This window comes from Pteropus medius, unplaced genomic scaffold, assembly GCF_902729225.1.
Source record: "Pteropus medius unplaced genomic scaffold, Ma_sr-lr_union100, whole genome shotgun sequence".
NCBI classification, from domain to species: Eukaryota; Metazoa; Chordata; class Mammalia; order Chiroptera; family Pteropodidae; genus Pteropus; species Pteropus medius.
Window position 1 is genome coordinate 5,832,540 of NW_024344370.1, and position 25,494 is coordinate 5,858,033.

Below are 25,494 nucleotides of genomic sequence, written 5' to 3' on the forward strand. Positions count from 1 at the left end.
CCAATACAAATTCTCCAGATTTGACTTTTATTAATAAAATAACAGGTGCAGAGTTTGTAATAATTTTAGAGAAATGTAAATGTTCAACCATCATTTCTACAATACACTGTACAGGATCCCAATGTAAACAGAGCCTAATACATGAGACTGCTGCTTTTCTTAGGACGGTATTTTCCTTATAGTAGGATTACAATTGAACAAAAAAAGTATTTGCATCTTATATAGGTCACTTTAAGTTCAGAGTAACAGGATGAGCAGCTTTCTATACATCAAAGAAAACCTCAGATTTGCCTGTTGGATAATTTAATAGTTTAAAATCATAGCTTGGTTCCCATACCATGCTTCATCTACCATGCACCAAGAAAAATAAAATGACTTATTTACATAGTATTTCCCACTGCTAGAATTTTGTGCAAGTACTGCCAGTGGCACTGGAAGTGTTTAGGCAGGTTTAAACTGAGAATACGTTTAGGTGCTATAAATATCATAAAGCATAGAGTTTTGCCCATATTAAGATAAAACTTCTGTACCTATTGATGTTTAATAACAGAAGTCTGTTTATACAGGATTACACTAGCTGTCAGCTCCAAGCTAAATGAGTTTTGAGGAAATAATCCAGAAAGAAATTGGTTTTGAATAGGGGGTTCATATTTTACTTGTAACAAAAGTGGTATTTTTGTTATACTCTTCTCTTCTCAAGCTAGGTCTACCCAAAAAGCGCATGATTGCTATTTCAAGTATTAAAGACGAACTTAATTTTAGGAAAAATTAAAGATCTAAGTTTCTAGTATGTTGCTATACTCAATGTAATGCTAAAGAGTGATAAGAATCCATGATCAAAGAATGTCGTGATGCAGTGATACACCATACCAAAGACAAAAGACCACTGTTTCTGTTTTTCCATACTCTTTATTGCCAACAGTTTAAAATGGTCAACATAAAAAAAAAACAAAAACCATTTTGCTAATAAATACTGCTCTTTGGGCTGTAATAAATAAAAAGTTTATTAACAAGGAATGCACTTTTCCAGCCACAAGTGTCTTCAAAAATTAACCAAAAAAAAAAAAAATTACATATGGCCATAGTTCACAGTTAAGCAGCCAAAAGCTGCTCCAATTACAGGCTTTAAACACATGGGAGCGTCCTCCCTTCTCCCTCCCCTTCAGGAAGTATATTCACAGTTCCAAGTCCTCTGTCTGAAATGCTCTCAACAGAGAGAAAAGTCAATGCACCTTTCTGTAAAATTGTCTGAAAAACCTTTTAAAACAGGTATGTCAAGGAAAATTGCATTCTGGTTCACTCTCAGATTGTTCAAAGTCAAAAACTGCAGGCCTCAGCCTGGTCTGGCTCTACCCAGTCCAACAGGCCACAGAGGAATTGCTTTCGTACCACACCACCTGTCCATCTTCTTCAACATGCTGTAGATCATTCTACTGGCTTCCCTGTAGATCTCACAGTGGAAAAGAGGAGTCCCGTAGGGTCCATTCGAAAAGTCTTTAGTTACATCTCTGTAAGAGCATGTTCAGGGCATATTCCATCCGATTTTTTAATTCTAATGAACAGCCAGACATCAGCAGAGTTGTCAGTCTGAACGTTGTAGATATCCTGTCCTCATTGATGTATGTGAGAAGATATTCTTCATTTTGGCTACAGATGATTATTTTCGTATGGTCATGGTAGAAATTCACCTTTAAAAAGCAGACATAGACATTAGATCTCTCTAAATACTAAGAATCAGATAAGTTTAGTCAATGACTAAATTGACTAGGTAAAAATAATTTTTTAAGACCTAAACATGTACTTTACTGAAGGGTTTATTTACCTGAAAGGTGCCATCATTGAAGAGCATCATTAAGGCCTTATCAGATTTTAGCCACTGAAGGAGGTAGAGCCGAGGCCTTCGAATATCAGTAACACTAGGCAGATCTCCTCCCTGGAAGAAATTGGGAAAATTAGTGCCTATAAAAGATTTTGTAGTATGCACTCAATTCTTCTAAAAGCAAATGCCTCTCAAACTTAAGCATTAGAATGGCCTGGAGATTCCTGGCTCCACTGCCCAGAGACTGCTTCAGTAGATGTAGAGTGACCTGAGAATGTGTACTTCTAACTAGCTTCCTTCAATGCCATGCAGAGCCAACTGTCTGTGGACTATACTTCAAACGTCACTGCTCCAAAACCACACTACTTACATCCATAAGGTTCTCCTCCATGTAATGAGAGAAGTATTTCAGCACCGTCACTTGACTAATGAATTGTTCAGGGGCATCTGTTGCTGGGAAAACAGAGCACTGGCCAAGCTCTGCATAATAGTGAACTGTTCTGAAAAACAGGAATGATAGGGAGAGAAGAGAAAAAAATAGAAGCAGTTAGTCAGTTTTCAGATTTCTTTAGTGCAAAACTAAAGGACTGACAGGACTTCGTTAATTAGACACACTTACTTTTTGTCTGGAAGGAGGCTCATGTGAGCACCATTGTTGAAAAGGACACCTACAGTGTGGTCTGAGAGCTGGTACCCAAAGCCATATTTGTTAGAGTAATCGACCCATTTGGTGACCCACTGAAAGGAAGTGCTCAGCTGCTCTTTGGGAATGCTGTCAGCTTCTGGCATGTTTTCTAGACATCCTCGAAGGACTCTTGCCACTGTGTCTGCAACACTTCCCATGGTACTGTCTTCAAGGCCTGAAAAAACAGAGAAAGTTAGAGCGTAATTAAAAAAAATCTTAGGCTTTGTTCGATGCTGTTTCCTTCCACTAATTCTAAGGACACAGAACTCAAAATTCTTCCTGGTCTTCTTCCAATTACTCTAATTTTGTTCTTTCTATGTCAAATTAGTTACTTTAATATAGAAGTACTTCGGTTACTTAGTATTGAGCATTGGCATTTATAGTTTCATTATTTAAAACGTTGTTGACAACCACTTACATTCACTGCTACTGCTGCAGCTGCCAAGAGTCCCTCTGACTATCATCCGAATAGCATCTCCAATCTGCTGCTTGTTTTCCACTGCGGGTGTTCCAGATCTGGCAACTGTAGTGGTAGGTGGCTGGAGCTCCTAGGAAACAGAAGAGTCAGGCAATGACTCAAGCATCTAAAATTCATTTAAAGTTGAGAATTCTAGGCTAGTTAAGATGAGATCGTGGCAATTGCTGTGAAAGCTGATCAAAAAGCAATGGACACAAGCCAGGTGAAAGATAATGTAGTAACTAACTCAATTGCATACATTACTAACCTAAGACAAAAATCTTTCCTTTTAAAGGATTTGAAGAAAACTAAGTAAATACAACATGCCTGAGCCATGGTAAGCATAGCCCAAGTGATAGTTAACAAAGAATGAAAATGATATAAAGTGTTTGTATCTTTTTTGGTCTTTTCTCGCATACCTCATCTGTTCTATGTTTGTTGGGTTGCTGAGTTATGGAAGTCTTTTTCAAATCATGCCTAAGCTTGTAAATTTCTTCATCTTCTTTAGACACTCTATCTGCAAATCAAAGAAAGAATTACAAGAGTTATTATATCCTAATGAAGTAGGAACAGAGCTAGTAATATTTCCTTCTTTTGTTTTAATAACCAGCTATGAGCATCCAAGGCAAAAACAGCATTTTTATCATTGCCATCAGCTGGAATTATGCGAGAACACTTTAATGTATATGACACAAATAGCTATCAGCCACAATTCAGTGTGGATTTATTATACTATAAAAACTTCAACAGTATACAAACCTACTTGGTTAAATTATGCTAATATAAAAGCCTCTTCCACCTAACATCAAGTTTAAATATTGGATACAGAAGAGCGAGAGAAGTCTTATAACTTACTGTGTGTGTCAATATATCTTGCTTTGTCTTTTTTGCCACCAAAAAGAGCAGCAGCTGCTTTCTTAAAGAAATTCTTAGCTGGGCTTGATAAGTGGAAATCTGGAACTGTATGACAACAGCTAGAAGAAAGTCTGTCTGGAGTGAAGCCCTGTGGAGCATCAGAAAAGACTTTCAGTAACCTGCTGGGTAACTGGGATCAATAGCATAGAATAAATAGACTCAAAAAACACACCAACCTGCAAAAAAAATTCATGTCGAATAATGTCATCCAAGCTTGGACGATCCTCTGGATTTTTGGACAGCATACTAGCTATTAAGTGCTTAGCAGGAGCCAGCAATGACGATGGCATTGTATACCTTGCTTCTCTTATGCACCTGTAAGTTTCTTTTAGATTTGTAGTTTCAAATGGGGGTCTTCCTAATAACATTGTATACCTATGTGAAAGAAAACACTCCTTTAGAAATGGTTATAAAGCAACTCTTTTCAAGTGTTAAAATCTAAATCCAAATTTGCTTTTTGATCATTTTTGTATATTTTACTTACATTACACAGCCTAAAGCCCAAATGTCTGATTCACAGCCATGTCCTTGCTTGTTGAGGACTTCAGGGGAGAGATAATTTGGGGTACCACATATTGTTCTAGAAAGAGAAAATATGAAGATTTCATTAGGAGCTATTCTATTGTTTAAACTTAGTTCTCTGGATAAAACCGTGAAAGTACTATATGTTAAATTTCTATTTGGAAACATTTGACTTTTGTTTTTGGTATTTGAACAATTGACAGTTGATTGAGTGACTTGGTAATTTTTTTAATGCACGTACAATATTTTCAGCCCACATGACAAAGTGTTTTTAACCAAATGAGACCAGGGACAACATGATATTTTTATACATTCGAGGCAAAATAAGATAGATTTCTTTCATAATCAACCTATAGGCATAAGGTACTCTGGCCTGGTCCATAGTGGGCACACAGTAAGTGTTTCCTTAAGTTAACGTTTTTGTGGTTTATAGATTTTACCATCTACTGACCTCCTCTGAAACATTAACCAGAAAATATTAAGGGCATATTTGACCTGCACAAAACTCTAGTAGGATGTATCATTCTGACTCTTACCTCCTTCTGTGTTCCAAGGGTTCCAGCCTGGCTGCCAAACCAAAGTCTCCGACTTTTAGTTCCATGGCTTCATTAATAAAAAAGTTCCCTACATGATAAACAAAACAAATCTGAATCCCTTTGAAAAGGTTTTATAACCGAGTACACAAACATTAATTTTAGAGGCAGGAAGCCAGTTGTTTAATATTAAAGTTACTCATTCAAAAAACAAGATTGCATAGGCAAGATAGATCCCAATTAAGAACATTAATATGTAAAAAGGAAGAAATAGAACACCTCTCTCTAACACAAAAGTCAGCGTTTGGAGTAAAGGGCTTACCTAGTTTGAGATCTCTGTGCAAGATTTCTTGTTCATGAAGGTACTTTAGTCCAGACACAATCTGTCTGAGGTAGTATCGGACTTCTGGCTCTGTCAACACCTTTCTTGCTTTCAAGATGTGAGCCATGGACTAGGAAGAGAAGGAAGAAGAAGAATCTGTCAAAGTTCTCAAAATCAATGGTTTCCTTTTGCAAGATGAGGGATGAAAGTTAACGCTGCAGTATAATAATTAAATCCACAAATAAAATCCCAGATTAAATGCGATTTAAATACCATCCCAGTTTAGGGGAAATAAATGTACTCAAACAAGAGTTAACACTTACCCTTCTACTGCAGTATTCTAAGAGAATGTAAATGTTTTCTTTGTCCTCAAAGTAGTGATAAAACTGCACTACGTGCTTATGATGTAGAATTCTGTGAAGCTCTATTTCTTTGTCAATCTAAAAGAAAAGGTAAGATAAGGCTTATTAGCCTCCCTTCACCTTTGAAAAGCCAGTTGCTTACACATGCAGAAGACATTTTTTTCTAACAGGGAAGGGCCATCCCTGCACACAAAGAAAATACTTTACTCAACAGTCATACACACCTTTTCCCTTTGATGAGGTTTAGCTACTCTGCTGTGAGGAATAATTTTTGCAGCATAGACTTTGTTGTTTGTCAAATCTGTCATCTCATAACATTTTGCAAAGCCACCCTGAAAGGAAACAAAGCCGAGACGGAATTGAGAACGGCAGAAAAATGGACGGCAGATATTTTTTTTAAATAAATAAATAAAACTGCGAAAGAAAAGCAAAAAGATGGGGGTAAAGGTGGATAGAGGGATGCAGTCTATTTTTAAGAGCTTCTTCACGAAGAAAAAAGCATTTCTGAAAACTGTAAGTTAAAACAGTTTCCGTTCTCCCTTTACAAAAGAGGAGCTTCAGGGAGGAGGTTGGGGTCGGGTAAATGAGAAATAATGTCTTTAGAGACTTGTCAAGAAAATCCTCCAGGGAGCAGGTGGAGAGAAAAGGTCTGGTGTAGAAAGCCCTCGCTTCTGGCTTCAAGATTAAAAATTTTTTTTTTTTTTTTTTTGAGCTGCGGGAGGCATACAGAGCCACCTCGACTAAGGATGTAAAGCCGATCCGGCGCTGTCAGCGCACAAAAACCAGAGGGCAGGTGAGAAGCCCACGTCGCGCGGGGATGGGTGCCCCCAGACACCCGAGTCCCGAGGAGCGGCGGGCGCGAGGGCTCGGGGGAGCCGGGGCAGACCTCCCTCCCGCCTGGCCGCCCGGCGCTCGTCACCTTTCCCAGCACTTTGCCCCGGCAGTAGCGCTTCCCCGTCGTAGGGTCGACGATAATCCGCGAGATCTCCGCCCCCGAGTGCGAGTGGTGGTGATGGTGGTGCGGGGCGGCCGACTGCACCTGCGCCTGGGGCTGCTGCGGCTGCGGCTCCTCGGGGGGTTGCTGCGGCCGCTTCTTCTTCGAGTCCGCGCCGCAAGCCTTGCCAAGCGCCTGCTCGCACACCTTGGTGCTGGCGGCCGGCTGGTAAGTGATAGTCCGCAAGAGCTCCATCGTCGCCTCGCAGCCCGGCACTGCCTGCTGTCAGCTCCCAGCGCGGACTCTCGTCCGAGGATGCCCTCGCCCTCGAGTCCCAGCCGCTGCCCAACGCGCGCGCGATCCTCGATCCACTTGTGCGAGTGCGAACGCCCGGCCAACTCTTATATACGGGCCTGGGGGGCGGAGCCTCGGCACGGGATGCGACGTCACGGGCGAGACTCCGCCCACCGGCCGCGCGAGCGCGGTGCGGAGCGGGTCGCTGAGGCCCAGGGGGCTCGTGCGACGGCCGCGCGGGCGCCCGCCGCGACGGGGTGTCCAGCAGCAGCGCACCTGGTACCGTCACCCCGTTCTTCGAATGCTCAGATTTTGAGGATTTGAAGTAGAAATCCGAGCTCCGACGCCTGGCCCCACCGCCTCCCTACACCCTGCCTGCGCCCTCCCGGTGGCCGGGGCGTGCACTGGTGGCAGCACGGCGGGGGCCCTCGGTACGCGGAGGCCCCTCCCCCGCGCAGTCCTTCCCGACCTCCCCACAGCCCGACGCCTCTGGTGTCAAAGTGTGCATGTGCCCGGAGTCCATCGAACCAAGCACGTGAGGCCTCGCCCTGGCCATTTGGAGAGCCTCGCCGCTGTCCGGCGCCGCTGCCCCCGCGCTTTCGCTCCACTAGCTCCAGTCTAGATGGGGGCACTGCGGGGAGGCCGTGCCAGTGAAAGGCAAGAGTTCTCAGAACCCGGTGCTCCGAGCTCACTGCCGCTTCTAAATGAGGCGGACTCCAGCTGGGACCAATCGGCTGAGCGTGGCCGAGCCCCACTTAGGCCGGCGTGGCCTCTGCCCATCACCCTAGAGCGGGCCTTTGTCGGAAGTCAGGCCCTTAACCCTTGCGAGGCACCCCAGCGCCTTTCGAAGGCTTCGCCTTCAGGCTGCCGGAAGACTAGGAAGCAAGGGCGCCATCGCGTGTAATATTCCAGAAGAGCACTTAGCGGTCTGAGGGGGCCGCGGTTAGACAATGTGGGCCGCTTTTTGACAGTCAGTGTTGTTAAATGTGCTCTTGGTGCTAATTATGGTTGTGCAATGGAAATCATCTCTCACTTTTTATTCCGAAGGGAATATGTAGAATGCATGGTTTCAATGGCTCATTAAACTACCTAGCTGCCCTGGTGAAGGGAGAGTCAATACATGGCCGCCTGAGATTAGGGAGATTGGTAGGATGAAGGGAAGAGGTTAGGCAAGTGAGCTAAAACTTGATTTAGTTTCCTGTTTCCAGATCTTTTCACTTTTGCTAATTCAGGAGCACTATTTTTTCTTGCTCTAATGACCAGGTAACATTTATTGACCACTTATGTACAAGGCGCCATGTTTATATTTTGAAATGCCTTGTTTAATCCTACAGCAATTCTGAATGAGGAATATTGTCATTCCAGTTTTACAGATGAGGAAACTGGAGCTTAGAGAATTTAACTATTCTCTCTACATATATTTTAGTAATTATCCAAGTTATGTTAATTAGCAGCAGACAAATCTTTTGATCTAAATTAATAAAATGTGGTAAGCAGTTTTTTGATAGTAAATTCCAGGCTATTTAGAATACCAGACTAATAAACTCGAGGGAGGTACTTAGAAAAACAGTTCGATTCAGGTCACTATCGAGTTTAGGTATGCATGATGTCAATTAAAACATTTCCAAATATATTCTGTCTCAAATACTTCCAACCTAACATACAAAGGAAGCTTCATTTGGCACTCCAGAATAGAAAGGACAGTCTCCTCTTTGTCTTTTTTCTGATTCTTTTAACAGTTCAGGGCAAGCCCGGGCATGTTTCTCAAAAGTGAAAGTAGACTTTATCCCCAAGATTATCAGGGGTGAAATATGGGGTAGGGCTGGGGGTAGAAATGAAGCATTAGATAGTCCTCCACTTCGTTCATAAACCTGGGAGTGACCTTTGCTCTCCAGATTTAGTCATATTTATTCACTAACTTGTAATAGGCTTGCTGGTTTAGAATGTACTACCTTAATTTCCAAAGCTAGTTTTACACCACGTCTTTATTTTATTGGTTGTTATGAATTCTTTAATCTATATTTGTTTATGACCTTCTAAGATAAAAGGACTATGAAGAATAGATTGTCATGATATTTTTCATTATTTTTTCAATTATTTGATTATCTTAACATTATTGTATAGTTTACCAAATATGCTTAAGCATTTGATAGTCTATTGAACATTTCATTCCATATGAAATTCAGGTCTATCTCCAAAACATTTGGACATTTAATAAAATATTAATACTGTATATGTGTTACGATGTCATGTCCAACTGTGAAAATTCGATTTTTTTGGTTTGTGGTGCCATCATGTGGACAGAACCAAAATTGTAGTCCATAAAACAAAAACGGAAATAAATGAACTTTCCAAGGGAGATAAATCTTTAATTACAAAATATTTCTCTGTAGTTCAATAGATTTAATGCAAATACTATTAAAATCCCAATAGGATTGTTAGTGAAACTTGACAAGTTGATTTGTAAACTTTATATGGAAGTGTAAGACATCAAAAGTAGTCACTTTAAAGAAAAATTAAAAGGGGAAGGCCTTATTTTTATAGCTAATACAACTAATAATGAAGCTACAGCAATAAAATTTGATCCTCTTACAGAGATAGACTGACCAATGGAGTAGAATTGAGAGCCTAGAAATGTATCCACATATATATGAAACGTTGATATTTAACAGAGGAAGCATGATTGGTGAGGAAAGGAGGGACTATTCAGCAAATGAAACTAGAAAGAAATGTTTTTTCCATATTAAAAAAATCAAATCTATATCTCATACTGTATTATTTTTCTAGGGCTGCCATAGCAAAATATCACAAACTAGGTGGCTCAAAGAACAGAAATTTATTTTCTCATCATTCTGCAGGCCGGAAGTCCAAGATTAAAGTGTAGGCAGGCTTAATTTCTCTTAAGACCTCTCCCCTTGGCTTGTAGATGACTACCTTCTCACCATGTCTTCTCGAGTATCACCCACTGGTGTCATATATGTCCAAATTTTCTGTTATAAGGCCAGTAGTTAGCTTGGATTACGGTCCACCCATGTAGCCTCATTTAAGCATAACTCTTTAAAGACCTTATATATCCTGTATCCAAATATAGTCACATTCTGAGGAATTAGGAGTTAGGGCTCCAATATATGAATTTTGAGGGGACAATATTCAGCCCATAATACACACGCCATGTACAGAAAAGCTACTCCAGATGGAGTAAGGACTTAAAGATCAAGAACAAAATAAAATATTAGTACAAAATATAGTAAACCAACTTTTTAAGCATAGGGTAGGGTAAGATTTTTTTGAGATAGAATTGACATATAACATTGTATTAGATTTAGGTGTACAACATAATGATATATGTATATATTATGAAATGGTTAACACACTGAGTTTACATTACCACAATTATAATTTTTTTTCTTGTGATGAGAATTTTTAAGATCTCTCTTAGCAACTTTCAAATATATAATGTGGTATTATTAATTATAGTCACCATGCTGTACATTACATTCCAGGACTTATTAATCTTATAACAGGATATTTGACCACCTTCACCCATTTTTGCCACCCCCACCTCTCACAAACACCAATCTGTTCTCTATGAGTTCATTTTTTTTTAGATTCGACATATAAGCAAGAACGTATATGTTTGTCTTTCTCTGTCTGACTTATTTCACTTAGCAGAATGGCTTCAAGTTCCATCCACGTTGTCCCAAATGGCAGAGTTTCCCTTTAAGGCTAAATATCCTAGGCATCTAAGGCTTCAGTTTGGAAGGTGAAAAGCGTCCAAATCTCATTTTATATTCATCATAATATATTCAATTGATTAGATATTTAAATTTAATATCTACCTCTTTGAAAAGTAACTCAATGACTATAAAATAAAAGGTTAATTTGAGTATTTTTATTTAAAATATGAAAATATTACATATCTTTTATGCAATGTTCATTTTGACATACTGGCATTTTATAAATGAGTAAAACTCAGTGGCAAATCCTGCCAGTAATCTTTAATGAAGGTTTATATTATACATTTATCAAAATATTTGACCAAAACTTTTATTCATTCTTCTATCTTTCTACCTACCTACCTACCCATTCATCTATTTATTTTCTGGGCATGGTAATAATTTTGAGAGTGTGGGAGCTAAAAACTTTTCCTAAGTTCTAGCTGGGCTAATAATCAAATTAAACAGAGACAAATTAACAGGAGAAAATGTCCAAAGTTTATTTCGTGAATACACATTCAGGGGTGCCATAAGAATAAAGACCCAAAGAAATATTGGGCAGTTGAGGTTCATATGCCATTCTGGAGCTAAGGAGAAAGGGGGGTTGTGGTTTGGCACTTCAAAGGGCAGGGAGGCAATTCATATGGAGATGGAAAAGCAAATGTTTGGTAGATAAATCTTTGCAGGACTTTGAACAAATAGGCCTTGCTAGGTTCCTCTCAATCTATCATCAGTTTATATTAGTTTATATTAAACAGTAGTAAACTGTGATGATATCTCCTAGAGCAGGTCCTCTGTCTAAATCCCTTTTAGGCAGTTGGGGGGAATTCAAAGTTTTTTTCCTGAGTCTTTTGTTCCTTAATAACCAGTTTAAGATCAATATCCCAAAAGGCATATTTTTGAGAAGCAAACTGCTTCCCTTCAAAAGCAACTCCCCACCCCTATTCACTGTTGCACACTGCAGCTTTGATGTTATTGCAGTGGGCTTAGATCTCCCTCTACTGGTACAAAATGATAATGACAATCAATGCTGTAAAGTTTTCAAGGTTGTTTATAATGCAGCTGTTCCTTTAAGTCATACCCACCTTGCCATTGTGTTGTGTGGCATCAGCATAAAAAATAATCTCACTTTTAAATCTATCTTAAAGGGCACAATTATTTTCTAATGTCAATTTATTTAAACTTTTATAAATAAAAAACAAATTATTAAGTGAATATAACACAAAGAAGCTAAAGGTGTTTTAGCTTTTCCTCATTTTTGGAAGTGAAAACCTTTTGTAAGTTTTAATATGAAAACCTGTCTTATTGACATCTTTGAAATATTTTTTTAAAGAGCTTTTTTCTCTCTCTTTTGAATTCTTGCAATTTGTTTATCCTCTATGCATATACTTCTGAAAATCCTATTCATTTAAGACCATTTCTTTAAATGTATGCTTCAAAAATAATAATAGAGGATACATTTTTTTCCTTATACTGTACCGTTCATTTGAGTTTGGACTCTTTAGAGTGTTAGTCACAAACTTAACAATGAAATACCTTTCCACTAGAATTTTATGTGTGGACCAGCATCAACCTATAGCCCCTTAAAACCATTTTCTTGAACGTAAAGAACCCTCTTTTGTCATTCTATTTTAATATTGACATTTTATGAGGTCCCGTTTTACTATATTTTTTTAGTTATTTGAAGAACTGGTCACTTATTGTTCATTAACCTTGAAAATTATTTTATTGGGAAATCTATGGGGACTGCAACTGAGAAATAAAAAACTAGGGGGAAAAATCTGACTAGATTTACTTTTAGCTTCCCCCCAAAGTTTTCAATACAACACAAAGACAGGTGAAAATTGTTAGAGATATTCCAAAACACTGCTCTTAATAAAGAAGAGTTAAAGTTATTAAACTTATAAATGTAGAGTGTTTATCAAACTCAAGCTTGATAAACAAAGGGTATTGAGCACACAATGACAAAGTGCACTTCGTGTCTTTCAATGGATGGGGTGTTAACTAATTCCACCCCAGTAACTGCTCACTTCTAACTCCCCAGTGACTGTAACTCCTGACTTTTTCCCCTGAGGAGGAGTTTCTGTGTCATCACAAAAGGAAGGCATGCATATATATAGGTGTAAAGCTATTCTTTCAAACATCTTACTCTCCAGTGCTTTTTTTATCTCTCTCAGTGAATCCTTCTCTATAGTATCCTGGAAAAGTGACAACTCAAGTTGGCTAAAACACCTCAGATTAAGCTACCAGTTAGCAGGGGGTCACCCCTTGTGCTTGCTTTGTCCACAAAAGACTGACTTTACATTATTCTCTTCCCTCTCAGAACTGAGCTTTTTTTCATTAATTAAATGCCTTTTAAATAATTATTTATACTCTACTTATTAGCTATGAGATCTTTGGCAAGTTATTTTGAGTCTTTCCCCATTAAAATTGGAGATAATAATACCTACCAAATAGTATTGTTGTGAGAATTAAATGAAATAGTCGATGTAAAATGCTTTGAAAGTGCTTGAAATATGTTCAGTAAATATTAACTATGAGGAACTTCTTTTGGCCACGGTTATAGCAATTTAACACTTTTCCTTTGTAATCTAGCAAACCATCTAAAAAAAAAAAGAAGAATGGATAATAAAACTATAAACTCTATTTTTAGTAAAGCTGTGGGAAAGACTCCAAATATTTATAAGGTATGTCAAAAACAACCATAGTTGTTCAGAATTTGTATTTAAAAATCATCGTTAAATAACAATTGTATCACAACCTAAATTTTAGAATATGTAGAAAAAAATGAGAAAATGCTAGTTATCAAGATATAAGTGATCCAGCTAAAACACTGGTTCTCAAATAGGAAAATTAGCCTTTCACAAGAGGGCCTTTGGCAATATCCAAAGACATTTTTGGTTGTCACAGCTGGGAAGGAGGATGCTATTGGTATCTAGCAAGGAGAAATCAGGAAGCTGCTAACACACACAAGAAAGGCCTCCAAAATAAAGAATTACCTGGCCCAAAATGTCAATATCACTGAAGTTGGGAAACTCTGAGATAAATAATGCTTAGAGACAAATTCATAGCTTTAAATACTTATATCAATAAATGAAGAAAAATGAAAATAAACCAATTTAAAAAGTAATAAAACAGATAAACTGTTAGGTAACCCAGACTCTACCCTTTCCCTCAGAAAAAGAGGGAGGCAGAGAAACAGAAAATGTATTTAAAAATCACCACATAAGAAATTTAAAGAATAATTGGAGACTACTTTATTTCATATAAATTTATGATGAGATGAATACTTTTCTAAGAAAATATTTATCAAATTTGATCCCAGAAAAATTCAAAAATTTAACCAGAAGTTTAACCAATTTTCACAGAAGTTTAGAAAATTGTCAAAAACTGTCTCCTAAAAAGACATCGTTTCGATGGTTTTACAGGGGAATTCTGTTAAAGTTAAATAATCCTAATGCTATTTAAGATGTTTCAGGTTATAGAATAAAATAAAGAGGTAGAATTTATTTTTATGAAGCAACCAGATCATTGACACCAAGACCTGACAAAGATTACAAAAATAAAGATTATGGATAATCTCACTTATGAATATTTATAGAATTTTAAAGTAAGACATGAGCAAACAAATCCAGCAGCATAGTAACAGAATATTATATCATGATGAAATAGAGTATATTCTAAGAGTGCAAGGATATTTCAATTTTGATAATTCAATATCATTGACCTACAAACGTGCAATATTAATGATTTATATTAATAGAGCTAAAGAGAAAATCAAAAAATCACTTTCATAAGAGCTCAAAAGGCATTTGACAAAGACAATAAAAACACTCAAGTTAAGAAGGTCATTAGGTATTTACTACAATGATAAAATGTAGTTTTCAGTTTAAAAGCTAGCATTGTGTTTAATGGGAAACACCGGAAGCACTGAAACTAGTTAGGAAACAGCAAGTACGCTCATCTTTAACATTGGTAATATTCTACCAGAAGTACAAGATTATGTAATTAAAGAAGAGAGATTACAGGTATAAATGGAAAGGAAATGAAACTATCACTATATACAGATGATATGACTGGAAAATCCGAGAGAATAAATTTAAAAATCACTATAAAGAGTAGAATTCAGTAGCAGGGTTCAGAAATTGATGCACAGAAATCAATAGAGCTAGGAAATATAATGAAAGATAAGATCTTACAAAAGCGACAATAAAAAAAAGCTAACATATTTAAAAATAAATGAGAAATATGCAAGATCTATATTAAGAAAACTCTTAAAAAGGTAAAGAAGAAATCTTGGACAAATGGAAGCCATACCATATTCTTGGAGAGGAGTTTCTATATTTTTCAAATTTATTACAATGAACATGGAATAAAAATTTTTTTTTTCAAAATAAGGAATTAAAGGAAAAGATCAAGGAAGGTGCAGATAAGCAATGTCATCGGCTTATATCAAACTAAAAAGCTTCTGCACAAAAAAGGAAACTATCAACAAAATGATAAGGCAGGAGAAACTATTTGCCAACCACCTAATCTGATAGAGGATTAATATCCAAAATATACAAGGAACTCATACAACTCAATAGCAAAATAATTATAACAACCCAATAAAAAATGGGCAAAGAATTTGAATAGACATTTTTCAAAAGAAGACATACAGATGGACAGCAGATACATGAAAGGGTGTTCAGCACCACTAATCGTCATGGAAATGCAAATCAAAACCACAGTGAAATGTCACCTCACACTTGTTAAGATAAAGACAGGAGATACCAAATATGGGTAAAGATATGGAGAAAAGGGAAGTCTCGGAATATAAACTGGTAGTCACTAGTATGGCGATTTCTCAAGAAATTAGAACTGCCATATGATCCAACAATCCCACTTCTAGGTACGTACCCAAAGGAAATAAAATCATAATCTTGTACTCCTATGTTCATTGCAGCATTATTCATGATAGCTAAGGTATGGAAACAACCTAAATGTTCGTCAACAGATGAATGAAGAAAATGTGGTATATGTATGCAATGAAATATTATTCAGCCTAAAAAAAGAAGAAAAGCCTATCATTTGCAACGTGTATGAACCTGGAGGACATTATGCTAATTAAAGTAAGCCCAACAGAGAAAGACAAATACTTCATGGTATTACTTATATGTGAAATCTAACAAAAAGTCAGACTCTTAGAAACGGAGTAAAATGGTGGTTGCCAGGGGCTGAGAGTTGGGGAAAATGAGAAGAGATTGGAAAAAGAGTGCAGACTTTCAGATATAAGATGAATAAGATCTGAGAATCTAATGTATACTATGATGACTAGAGTTGACAGTACTGTATTGCATAATTGAAATTGGCTAAGAGAATAACTCTTAGGTTTTCTCACCAAAAAATAAGTAAATATGTGAGGCAATAGACATGTTAATTAACTCAATTGTGGGAATCCTTTCATAATGAATACATACATCAAATCATCGTATCGTATGCATTAAATGTATTATAATTTATCAGTTACACTTCAATAAACTTAAAAATAAATTTTCATCAGCAAACTTTCTTGGTACTATAATATTATGATGTAAAGGACGACTTGCTGCATTTATATGGAGTAGCTCACTGGTTTCTGAGTTTGTTTTATCAGTCTAAGGTGGATTATAAAGATGTCTTCTTAACAGTAGACAAGTGCTTTCAGGCAGTCTACCGACAGCTGAGAAAATCAACTAGGATGGTGAGCCATACTACCTGCTCAAATTTTGGCACCCCTGAGTATCATGGTTTCTAATGATCTGTTGCACAGAAGTCATGTTTATAACAAAGATAGTGATGACTTGTATACAGGAATTGGGTGTGAAAAAGAAAAAAGCATATTGCCAACCCAAGATTTTAACCAGTAGAGGGCAATCTTCTATAGATTTTGGGCTCTAAAATATTTGCTCCTGGAGCCTGAAGTCATTTAATCTCTTTTTTTTTCTCCCTACTGGTGATACAGGTGTCAAAGATAAACAAAGCCGGACACTAGGTAAAGTGATATGGTCAGATTTCAGGCATACCTCTGAGATTTTGAACGTTCAGTTCCAGACCACTGCAATAAAGCAAGTATTACGATAAAGCAAGTCATAATCTTTTTGCTGGTGTAGAGTCTTGCCTCCAATTTGTAAAAAATAGCACATTTACTGTGATGCACAGTAAAGCGAAGAACAATAAAACAAGGTATGCCTATATGATCATTAATATTCTATTGCAATAGGAAAGGTAGTTTAGTATGAACTGAACTAATTTTGATTTATATGGAGGTGACTTGGTGTTTTAAAGGGAAAATGAAAATGAGGTTGAAGGGGCGGCAAGTGGAGCCAGTAGGGTCAGAAAAGTAAGAACTTACAAAAGGCAGGAAGGGGTCTTTACAAAATCCATTGGGGTTTGTTTACCAGCCTTTATTAAAGTTAGGGTCCTACCTCTCACAGAGACTGGGAAACGGGCTCTCTCTTCATTTGTTGGCTGGACCAGACAGTAAATTCTTTTGGCAGCATTGGATTTTCTCAGGCAGGTTCTTTAAGGGGGTCAAGGGTGAGGGTCATCCTAGGAGTGCAGTCTTGAGCTATTACAAACTGTGTTAGTATTTGTTCAGGTCTTCACAGGCCAAGTTTGAGGTCTACTTAAGAAAGGTCTCAGAGAAGCCTAGCTAGAGTTCAGTCAGGAGAGAATCTTTGTCAAAGGGGACAGTATTAATATTAGTTTTATTGGAACAAATATAATTCCACTACCTCTTACTACCAGTAGGGCAGTGTTGGTACTTCTCAATAACTTATTGACAATAATTCTTCTTTAGAGCTGCTCTTGGATCTCAACAGAATTTTGGAGACAGCTCAAGAAATAGCTCTCTTTGTTCTGAGGAAAGTATCCCATCGCTGTCTTTTTTCCTTTGCATAATCTTCAAGAACAGATATGATCACTTGTATTTCTCCTGCCCAGGATCTATTCCCTTTCTAGTCAAAACACCACAATATCCTTTAGTAAACAATACATCAGCAGGGGAAGAGAAGTGGTTAGCCTGATCAGTTAGCTACTGTGGGGCATGCAAGCCCGGCCTAACCCATCAAAGTATCACATACCTCTAGCCAAACAGTTCTTCCAAGGATTGACTTGAAACCTGATTCAGGCCAATAGTCAATTCTGGAACTTGTGGAACTATTGAGAAGATTGGCACTCTTGCCACTATACTGCCAGCTGTAAATATGGCAAGCCAGGAGCTTCAGGGGATTTTACCTGGAGAGAGCTTGTGGAGGAAAGGGGGCCAACCAAGAGAAGGAGAGGCCAGTACTGATGACATTTCTTGAGCTGCTGGATGCAATCACTTCATGTTCTTTAAATTTTTTTAAAATTTTATTTTTGAAGTATTTCAGATATTCAAGAATCTATGCAAATTATTATAATGAGCATCTATGTACTTACTAGGCAGTTTGAGAAATAATAGATGACCAGTGAAATTAAATTCATGACTCTTCAGTTAAGTAGGTCAATGAATCTATTTTGTATAAGCCAGTTTGAGTTATGGCTATGTCCTTAGCAGCAGAAGAGTTCCAAAACTCATCCAATAAAACCTGTCCTAAGATAGTCTAAAAACATATAATATGTAAAATATAAAAAAATAAAAGTAAATGTGTAGTGTGTCAGTCAAACATTTAGTTGCAAGTAATAGATTCTATTGAAGCTGATTTTATACCTTTTTAATTAAGACTTTTTTTTAGAGCAGTTTAACGTTCACAGCAAAAATGAGGGGAAGATCCAGAGATTTCCCATATTCTCCCTGCACCCACACATGCAGGGCCTCCCCTATTGTCAACATCCCCCACCAGAGTGGTACATTTGTTATAACTAACACATCTAGATTTGACATATAATCACCCAAAGTCCATAGTTTACATTATGGTTTATTCTTGGTTCTGTATATTCTATGAATTTGGACAGATGTATAATGTCATTTATCCATCATTATGGTATCATACAGAGTATTTTCACTTCTCTAAAAACCCTCTGTGCTCTGCCTAGTCATATCCTCTCCCTCCCTCAATCCTTGGCAACCATTTATCTTTTCACTGTCTCCATAGTTCTGCCTTTTCCAAAATGGCATGCTGTTGGAATCACACGGTATGTATGTAGCCTTTTCAGATTGGCTTCTTTCACTAAGTAATAAGTATTTAAGCTTCCTCTATGTCTTTTCATGTCTTGATAGCTCATTTCTTTTTAACACTGACTAATATTCCATTGCTTGGATGTACCACAGTTTATATATCCATTCATCTACTGAAAGACACCTTGGTTGCTTCCAAGTTTTGGCAATTATGAATAAAGCTACTATAAACATCCTTGTGCAGGTTTTTGTATGGATATAAGTTTTTAACTCCTTTGGGTAAGTACCAAGGAGTGTGATGGCTGAATTGCATGGTAAGGGTATGTTTAGTTTTACAAGAAATCACCAAGATTTTGTAACCTTTTTAAGCCTAAGGAAAGAAAGTCTCAATGAGTCTGGCCCTTATACTTTCCTGCATTTGGCTTGTCTTGATAACATGCTTCCAGGATACATGAAGGCCTTTTTTACCCCCACAAAAATGCTCTTTTTTGACCCACACCTAAAGGCCACACTTAGAAGCAAAAAATACAAAGTACAGCTGGCTCTGACATTGTCTCCACTAGACATCTGTGTCTTGTTCACACTAGAGCCCTAACAGCTGCATGATGATGAGCTGTACATTCTCATGGCACTTTCTAGACCTGTCCCACTGATACCTTAGCTCAGCAGGAGGGACTTTGTATGTTCTCATTTACTGTGGTCCCATGGCTCAATGCAGCTTCTGCTCTCCCGAGAACCTTAACCTAATAATAGGGATCTTGCCATGTGTACATTATCTGTGCTTGCTCTCAGTTTTGCAAAACTACTTAGAGATACATACATAGATGGTAAAGAAAAGCAAAAATGGATTAACAGAAAAACCTGGATCGTTATTTTGGAGATAAGAGAGGATAATGTAAGGGGATGGGACAAATTGAGACTTCCAAAGTAGTGATACATTAGTGCTTATTTTGTCATTATTTTCTAAACTATATGTGGTGCCTGTATGTGTGTGTGTGGTATACAGATGTGTGTGTATAAATGTTTTACATACTCTTTGGTGTGTATTTGTGTTTAACACCAAGAATATCTATTGTTGTAACCCAGAATGATCCCTATTTCTTTCGTTTATTCACTCAACAAACATTTACTGAACCCCTTTCACATGACATGACAGACACTGCAATAGATAGAGCAGAATAAGACATGGTCCCTGTTCTCATGAAATTAACACTGTAGGGGAGTGAGTAAAATAGTGAAATATATATGAAAGTATTAGATAGCACTACCTGCTATAACAAAAACAAAACGATGGTGTGAAAAAGAATGAGAGCATGTGTAGGGATGAGAATGAGTAAAAGTGTGTATAGGGGTTAACTTCAGACTGAGATGGTCAAAGAAACCTTTGCAGAGAAGGGGACATTTAGGAAGGATGAATGACAGAAAGATGGAGGCATGGGAAGATCTGGAAGAATAACAATGTGTTAATGAGCAGCTAATGCTCCCTTCCTAAAGGCAGAAACAAACTGGATGTATTGGAGGATTAGAGAGAAGGCAAATGTGTCTGGGTCTAGTGAGTAAGGGAGGAAGCTGGAGGAGATAATAGCAAAGGGCAGGGGCCAGATCACAAAAAGCCTAGTAAGGGTTAGAGTTTAATTCTAACAATATAGGAAGCCATTCAAGAATCTTAAGCAGGGGGCTGATGTGTCTGATTTATTTTTGAGAAATATCACTCTGTCATCTTTAAGGTTATAGTATTGTAGGAAGATCAGGGTAGAATAAAGACCAGTAAAATGTTCAGACAAAAGATAATGTGATCTAGAATAAAGACATGTCCTCGTATATACAGAAAAGTGGGACGACTTTTAGAACAGAACTAAGTCTGGTCAGAGCTAACATAAGATAATTTTCATCATTCTTCTTAATAGTAACAAGGATCACCACACTCAGGCCCTGTTTTGCACATATCACTTTCCTTTTGTGACTTGTACAGAAAGAACAATCATGGGCTTCATGATCTTACATCTCAGTCTCTCATTTTTATACCTCCTCCATTACTTACTAAAACTCCTCATACTTCATTAAAACCCAAGCAAGAGGTCTGCTCTAGCCATTCAAATCTACCAACCCCCAACGGTCAGGGCTACCATCTTTAGTTCAGGTCAAATAGGGATTTGACTGTATCCTGTTTGGAATAAAGCAGATTTTAATCTGGGACTTCACAGGAATTCAATTACATGATTCAAGAGTAAGAAAGGAGTTCATAGTAGTATAGAGGTTAAAAGCACCTGCTCTGGATTCAACTCACATCATCTGATTTTGAACTCAAGCTCCAGCACAGGCTGTATGACATTGGGTAGGTAATTTAGTTTCTCTATGCCTCAGTTTCCTCATCTCTAAACTAGTGAAAAATATCCAGTCCTATGCTTGTTGTGAGAATTAAAAAGAAAATCCACGTAAAAGGATTAGGGAATAGTCTGATACCTGCACAATTGTGCAATCAGTGTGAACTATTAGTATCATTTTAACCAACATGCAAATTCATGAGAGTTTTTAATAATATGCATTTCTCTGATGAATTTTGAGCACTTTGCAGATTTTCTTTTCTTGTAACACTATCAAGTTCCCATTTTATAGTGAATAAAACTAAAGAGTTAAGTGGTTTACTCAAGATCATACAGCAGAGTCATAGGATATTAGTTCAAAAGAGGCCTAAGTTCTCAATACTGACTTGCTGGGGACTTTTAAAAACTACTAATGTTTGAGTTATGCCTTCAGAAATTAAAAAAAAAAAATTTTTTTTTGAAGTCTGGAACCTAAGCATCAATATTTTTAAAAGCTCCTGGGAGATTCTAATATACAACTAAATTTAAGAACCATTGACCCATTAAAATCCATTTTAAAAATGAATAAACTGATGCTCTCTGTGATTGAATGACCAGCCCAAGCTAGTTAATACTAGAGATAGTGATAGTCTTTGAAGAGGAAGAGAGAGTCTTAAAATTCAGATAAGTTAACTTATAAAAGGAACCTATCACGATGAGAGAGATGGCTCTTAAGAAAGAACAACATGGCGTTAGCCTGATCTATTGTCGATATATCTAAAGACAAGGCTGTAGTCTATAAGGAAGCACAGGAAATGGGTGACAGGGAAATGGGTTTAGCTGGAGCATCATGCCGGCTTGCCTGAGACCATAAACCATTTATACTCCACACTAATACTCTCGAGTTCTGAGTGAATGTTCACAAATGTTCGTCTGAAGATCGGTTGTCTTCTGAAGTGTGTTTCCCCTGGTTATTCGGACTCTTTTAGACAGGTCTCTGCCCCTACTCACTCTATTAGTGTCTGTTTTGTTTTCTTCACCCTCTACTACTATGGGAATAAAATTATACAGGGCACCATCCCAGTCTGGAAAAAGAAAAGTGACTCTAAAGCAGTTACTGTTCTCTGCCTCTCTTAGTTTCTCATTCAGAAACAATGTACAACTGAGACCATTCAGGGTCGTAAAGGGTTTAGAGTAATACCTTCCTCTGGTGAGCTAGCTTCCTCACTCAGCTTCCACCCGCTGTAGGGTCTGAAATGGTAATAGAGATCTTGCTGTCCATAGTCTGTTACCTAGAAGTTCCTACAACCAGCCTGCTTACAGTGTGAGATTTCAAAATATCACCAGTTACTTAAAATTTTTGAAGTTTTTATTATGCCTCTCAACATTTACTGAAGAACTTGGCAGAATCAAACAATAACAGATTTCGTGTCTGTTATTAATCCTAGTTTACAGTACTCTCCTCCTCAGATGAACAACAACAAAAACCTGTTGAAATAGTTTATCAGTTATCTGACTTGTGAAATTGTGTTCTCAGTCTAAGATAAATAGTGTTCTGCTATAGGAATACTAAATTATGCAGCTTTCAATTTTATTCATGAAGAAGTAAAATATTTTCATTTTGTTTATATTGGTTAATTACTCAATTTTACCAATGCTCTTTTTTTTTTTTTTAATTTTTATTCCGAAGGAATATAAAAAGGGCAAGAATTTACGGAAGGAGAAAGAGTGTTTTTGGACTGAAGTTGAAGCAAGCTTTAAGTTATGTTATCTGAACTGCCTAGCAATTAGGAAAGACTTATGATGAAAAAAGGGTGTTGAGCTAAAAGGAAGTATACACTAAGCATGAAAACCACTTCCAAACATCCTCTTCTAAATGTGATGACCATTTTTATATTGTTCATTTGTACTTAGTAGAATTTGAAGGAACCTCAGGGATCACCCAGTCCATTATTATCTTATGGATGAAGAAAGCAAGACTGAGAAGTTGTGTTATTTGCCCATAATGCCAGGATTATTTCTTTTATGCAAAATTGCTTTATACCTATGTAGGTTGAACATGATTTTTTAGCTATACATCCCTTATGTAAGTCTAGGTGTGCCAGTGAAAGACTATATTTATGATCTCAGAAAGTAGACGTTCCCTGCTTTGACTCGACTAAAACTCAAAATTCATTAAAAACACCCCTCTTTCTTACCACCAGCCCTACCAACCTCCTGGCTTAGAAATCTCCAGATAAAATTCGAATTCATTCAACTGCAAGTCTACCTAGAGTTTAGCAAGGTATTTCTTTACTCAAACTAGTAGATCACCTTACCAAAGAAGATGATAATCTGTATGAATAAAACCATTTATCTAATTATCTCAATTTTTCATGACTTTTAAAATAATTGTCACTATTCATTCCCCATTTCTTTTTTTAAATTAAGAAATAATTTGCATATAGTGCAAAAATCTTAAATGGACAACTTGAAGAATGGTTACATATAGATATATCTTGTAATCCACAAAGATCAAGATATAGACCATTTCTAGCATCTGAGAAGTCTACCTTATGCACATCCCAGTCTATAGCAACTACCATTCTTCTGCCCTCTACCATCATGCGTTCATAGATAAGCTTTACATAATTTTGAGAAGAATCATACAATATGTACTTTTTGTACATTTTTTTTTATTCTACATTATGTTAGTGAGATTCATCCATGTTGTTTGTGTTTATCAGTAGCTTTCTTTTCTTTTCTTTTTCTTTTCTCTACAGTATGCCACTGCATGGATTTGCCACGCTCTTTTCACCCATTGTATTGTTCATGGATCTTTGGAATGTTTCTAGAGCTTTGGGATATTAAGCATAAAGCTTAATTATAAACAGAAATGATCTTCATTTTTGTTGAGTATATACCTAGGAGTGAAATTCCTGAGACTTTTGATTTTGTTTATCTTTGTCTTTCTTTTTTTCTTTTTTTTCAGTTCCGGACTATAATCCAACTTTTTAAGTTGAAAAATGAACTATAAAAATGAACCCAAAAAAATACCTCTCTTTAGGCCTGACAAGTGTTCCAGGTGGCAAGTTTCACAACTTAAAACGGTCAACCAATAGGGTAGCATCTTTCATAGTTTACTCCCTATGGCATCCCTGATGAGTTCTCCTCTCCCATTTTCTTCTCCCTAACTTCTTGTTATCTATATGCCAACTTAGTGTGAGGGTTGGGGGGTCGGATGGGACTAGACTCTTGAGGGGGACATCAAGGGACTTTCCTTCCATCTATTCCTCATGGAGATAGTGTGGTATAGTAGAGAAGTACTGGGTCAGCATGGGACTGAGTTTTGATATGCAGGCTAATTTTTACTTCCTAGAATGGATATCATAACTTCATATAACTTATCTGGACCTCAGAGGGTTCATTTGTTTCAAACCTGACCACAGATCAAAATCATCTAGGGAGTTTTCAATGTTTGTTTTTGTTATAGAAGTGGTACATATTAATAGGGAAAAAAAGGATCAAATAGTATAAAAGAGCATAAAGTGAAACGTAAAAATCTTCCCCCTGTAGTCTGTACCATCTCCCATTCCTCTAACTCGATAGTGGTCTTAATTTTTTTTTTTTTTTTTTTTAGGCGAGGCAACCCTTGGTTGACTTCACAGATTGCAAGGACCTTGTCGGTTTACAAGTCTTTATTTTTTCATTTTTATTTATTTATTTATTTTTTATGCCTATAGCACCTGGTCTTCCTACGTGGTCTCCCATCCAAGTACTAACCAGGCCCAACTCTGCTTAGCTTCCGAGATCAGACAGGATCCAGCTTGTTCAGGGTGGCATTACTTAGTGGTCTTAACTTTTAAAATAAAGATCCCTGGATCCCACTCCAGACTTAATGAAGCAGAATCCCCAGGGTTCTAGGTATTTGTATTTTTTTAAAAAGTTTCATAAGTGATTTTGATTGACTTTCATGTTTACAAATGAATTCCTTAACTAAATATCTGAGATCTCTTTTAGTAAAATCCATCTTCTACCTCCTCAAAATTATAGGATTTAAGGGTCTACAGCCATGCTACCCTGAACAAGCGCGATCCTGTCTGATCTTGGAAGCTAAGGAGGGTTGGGCCTGGTTAGTAGTTGGATGGGAGACCACCTAGGAAGACTAGGTGTTGTAGGTAGGTGTAAAACATAATAATAAGCTGACAAAGTCCTTGCAATTTGTGAGGACAACCAAGGGTTGCCTCAGTTAAAAAAAAAAATTATAGTATTTAAGTTTGTCAGGTAATAGGACTGTCCCTATGCATAACTACAGTGACAATGGTGTCATTTGACCTCTCCTTCATGTGTTCTCTCTTCACCTTCAGTTGCTCAATTTCCTCACTTAAAAATTTTCGTAACTCTTTGACCCACATAGTGACTACTAGTTGGAAGGCAGTCACTCATTCCATTAAAGCTCTAGTTGCTATTTGGTTAGTCTCATACACCAAACAGTATTAATGAATTTGTGTGTATGTGTGTGTGTGTGTGT

The 25,494-nt window shown here is 37.3% G+C and overlaps 1 protein-coding gene and 1 pseudogene across 1 annotated transcript; one reads left to right on the forward strand and one right to left on the reverse strand.

Annotated features, from left to right (window-relative positions):
* Window positions 1–897: 897 nt before the first annotated feature.
* Window positions 898–7,033, reverse strand: PLK2 (polo like kinase 2). Its single transcript, XM_039869983.1, has 14 exons — window positions 6,535–7,033; window positions 5,840–5,947; window positions 5,577–5,693; window positions 5,254–5,383; window positions 4,935–5,022; window positions 4,361–4,456; window positions 4,053–4,251; window positions 3,817–3,964; window positions 3,381–3,478; window positions 2,923–3,052; window positions 2,439–2,679; window positions 2,190–2,319; window positions 1,823–1,933; window positions 898–1,688 (listed from the first exon to the last, which is right to left on the reverse strand). Exons 1-14 carry the CDS (start codon window positions 6,802–6,804, stop codon window positions 1,497–1,499), a joined length of 2,058 nt encoding a protein of 685 aa, XP_039725917.1. The 5' UTR covers window positions 6,805–7,033; the 3' UTR covers window positions 898–1,496.
* Window positions 7,034–25,025: 17,992 nt separating this feature from the next.
* LOC120608378 (uncharacterized) lies at window positions 25,026–25,144 on the forward strand (annotated as a pseudogene).
* The last annotated feature ends 350 nt before the right edge of the window (window positions 25,145–25,494 follow it).

Excerpts from the sequence above, each read along its gene's own strand:
- PLK2 (XM_039869983.1), bottom strand. The coding sequence starts at position 6,804 with ATGGAGCTCTTGCGGACTATCACTTACCAGCCGGCCGCCAGCACCAAG. Across the intron at positions 5,948-6,534 it reads GGGGCAAAGTGCTGGGAAAG|GGTGGCTTTGCAAAATGTTA; the intron begins GTGACGAGCGCC and ends GTTTCCTTTCAG. Across the intron at positions 1,689-1,822 it reads TCAATGATGGCACCTTTCAG|GTGAATTTCTACCATGACCA; the intron begins GTAAATAAACCC and ends TGCTTTTTAAAG.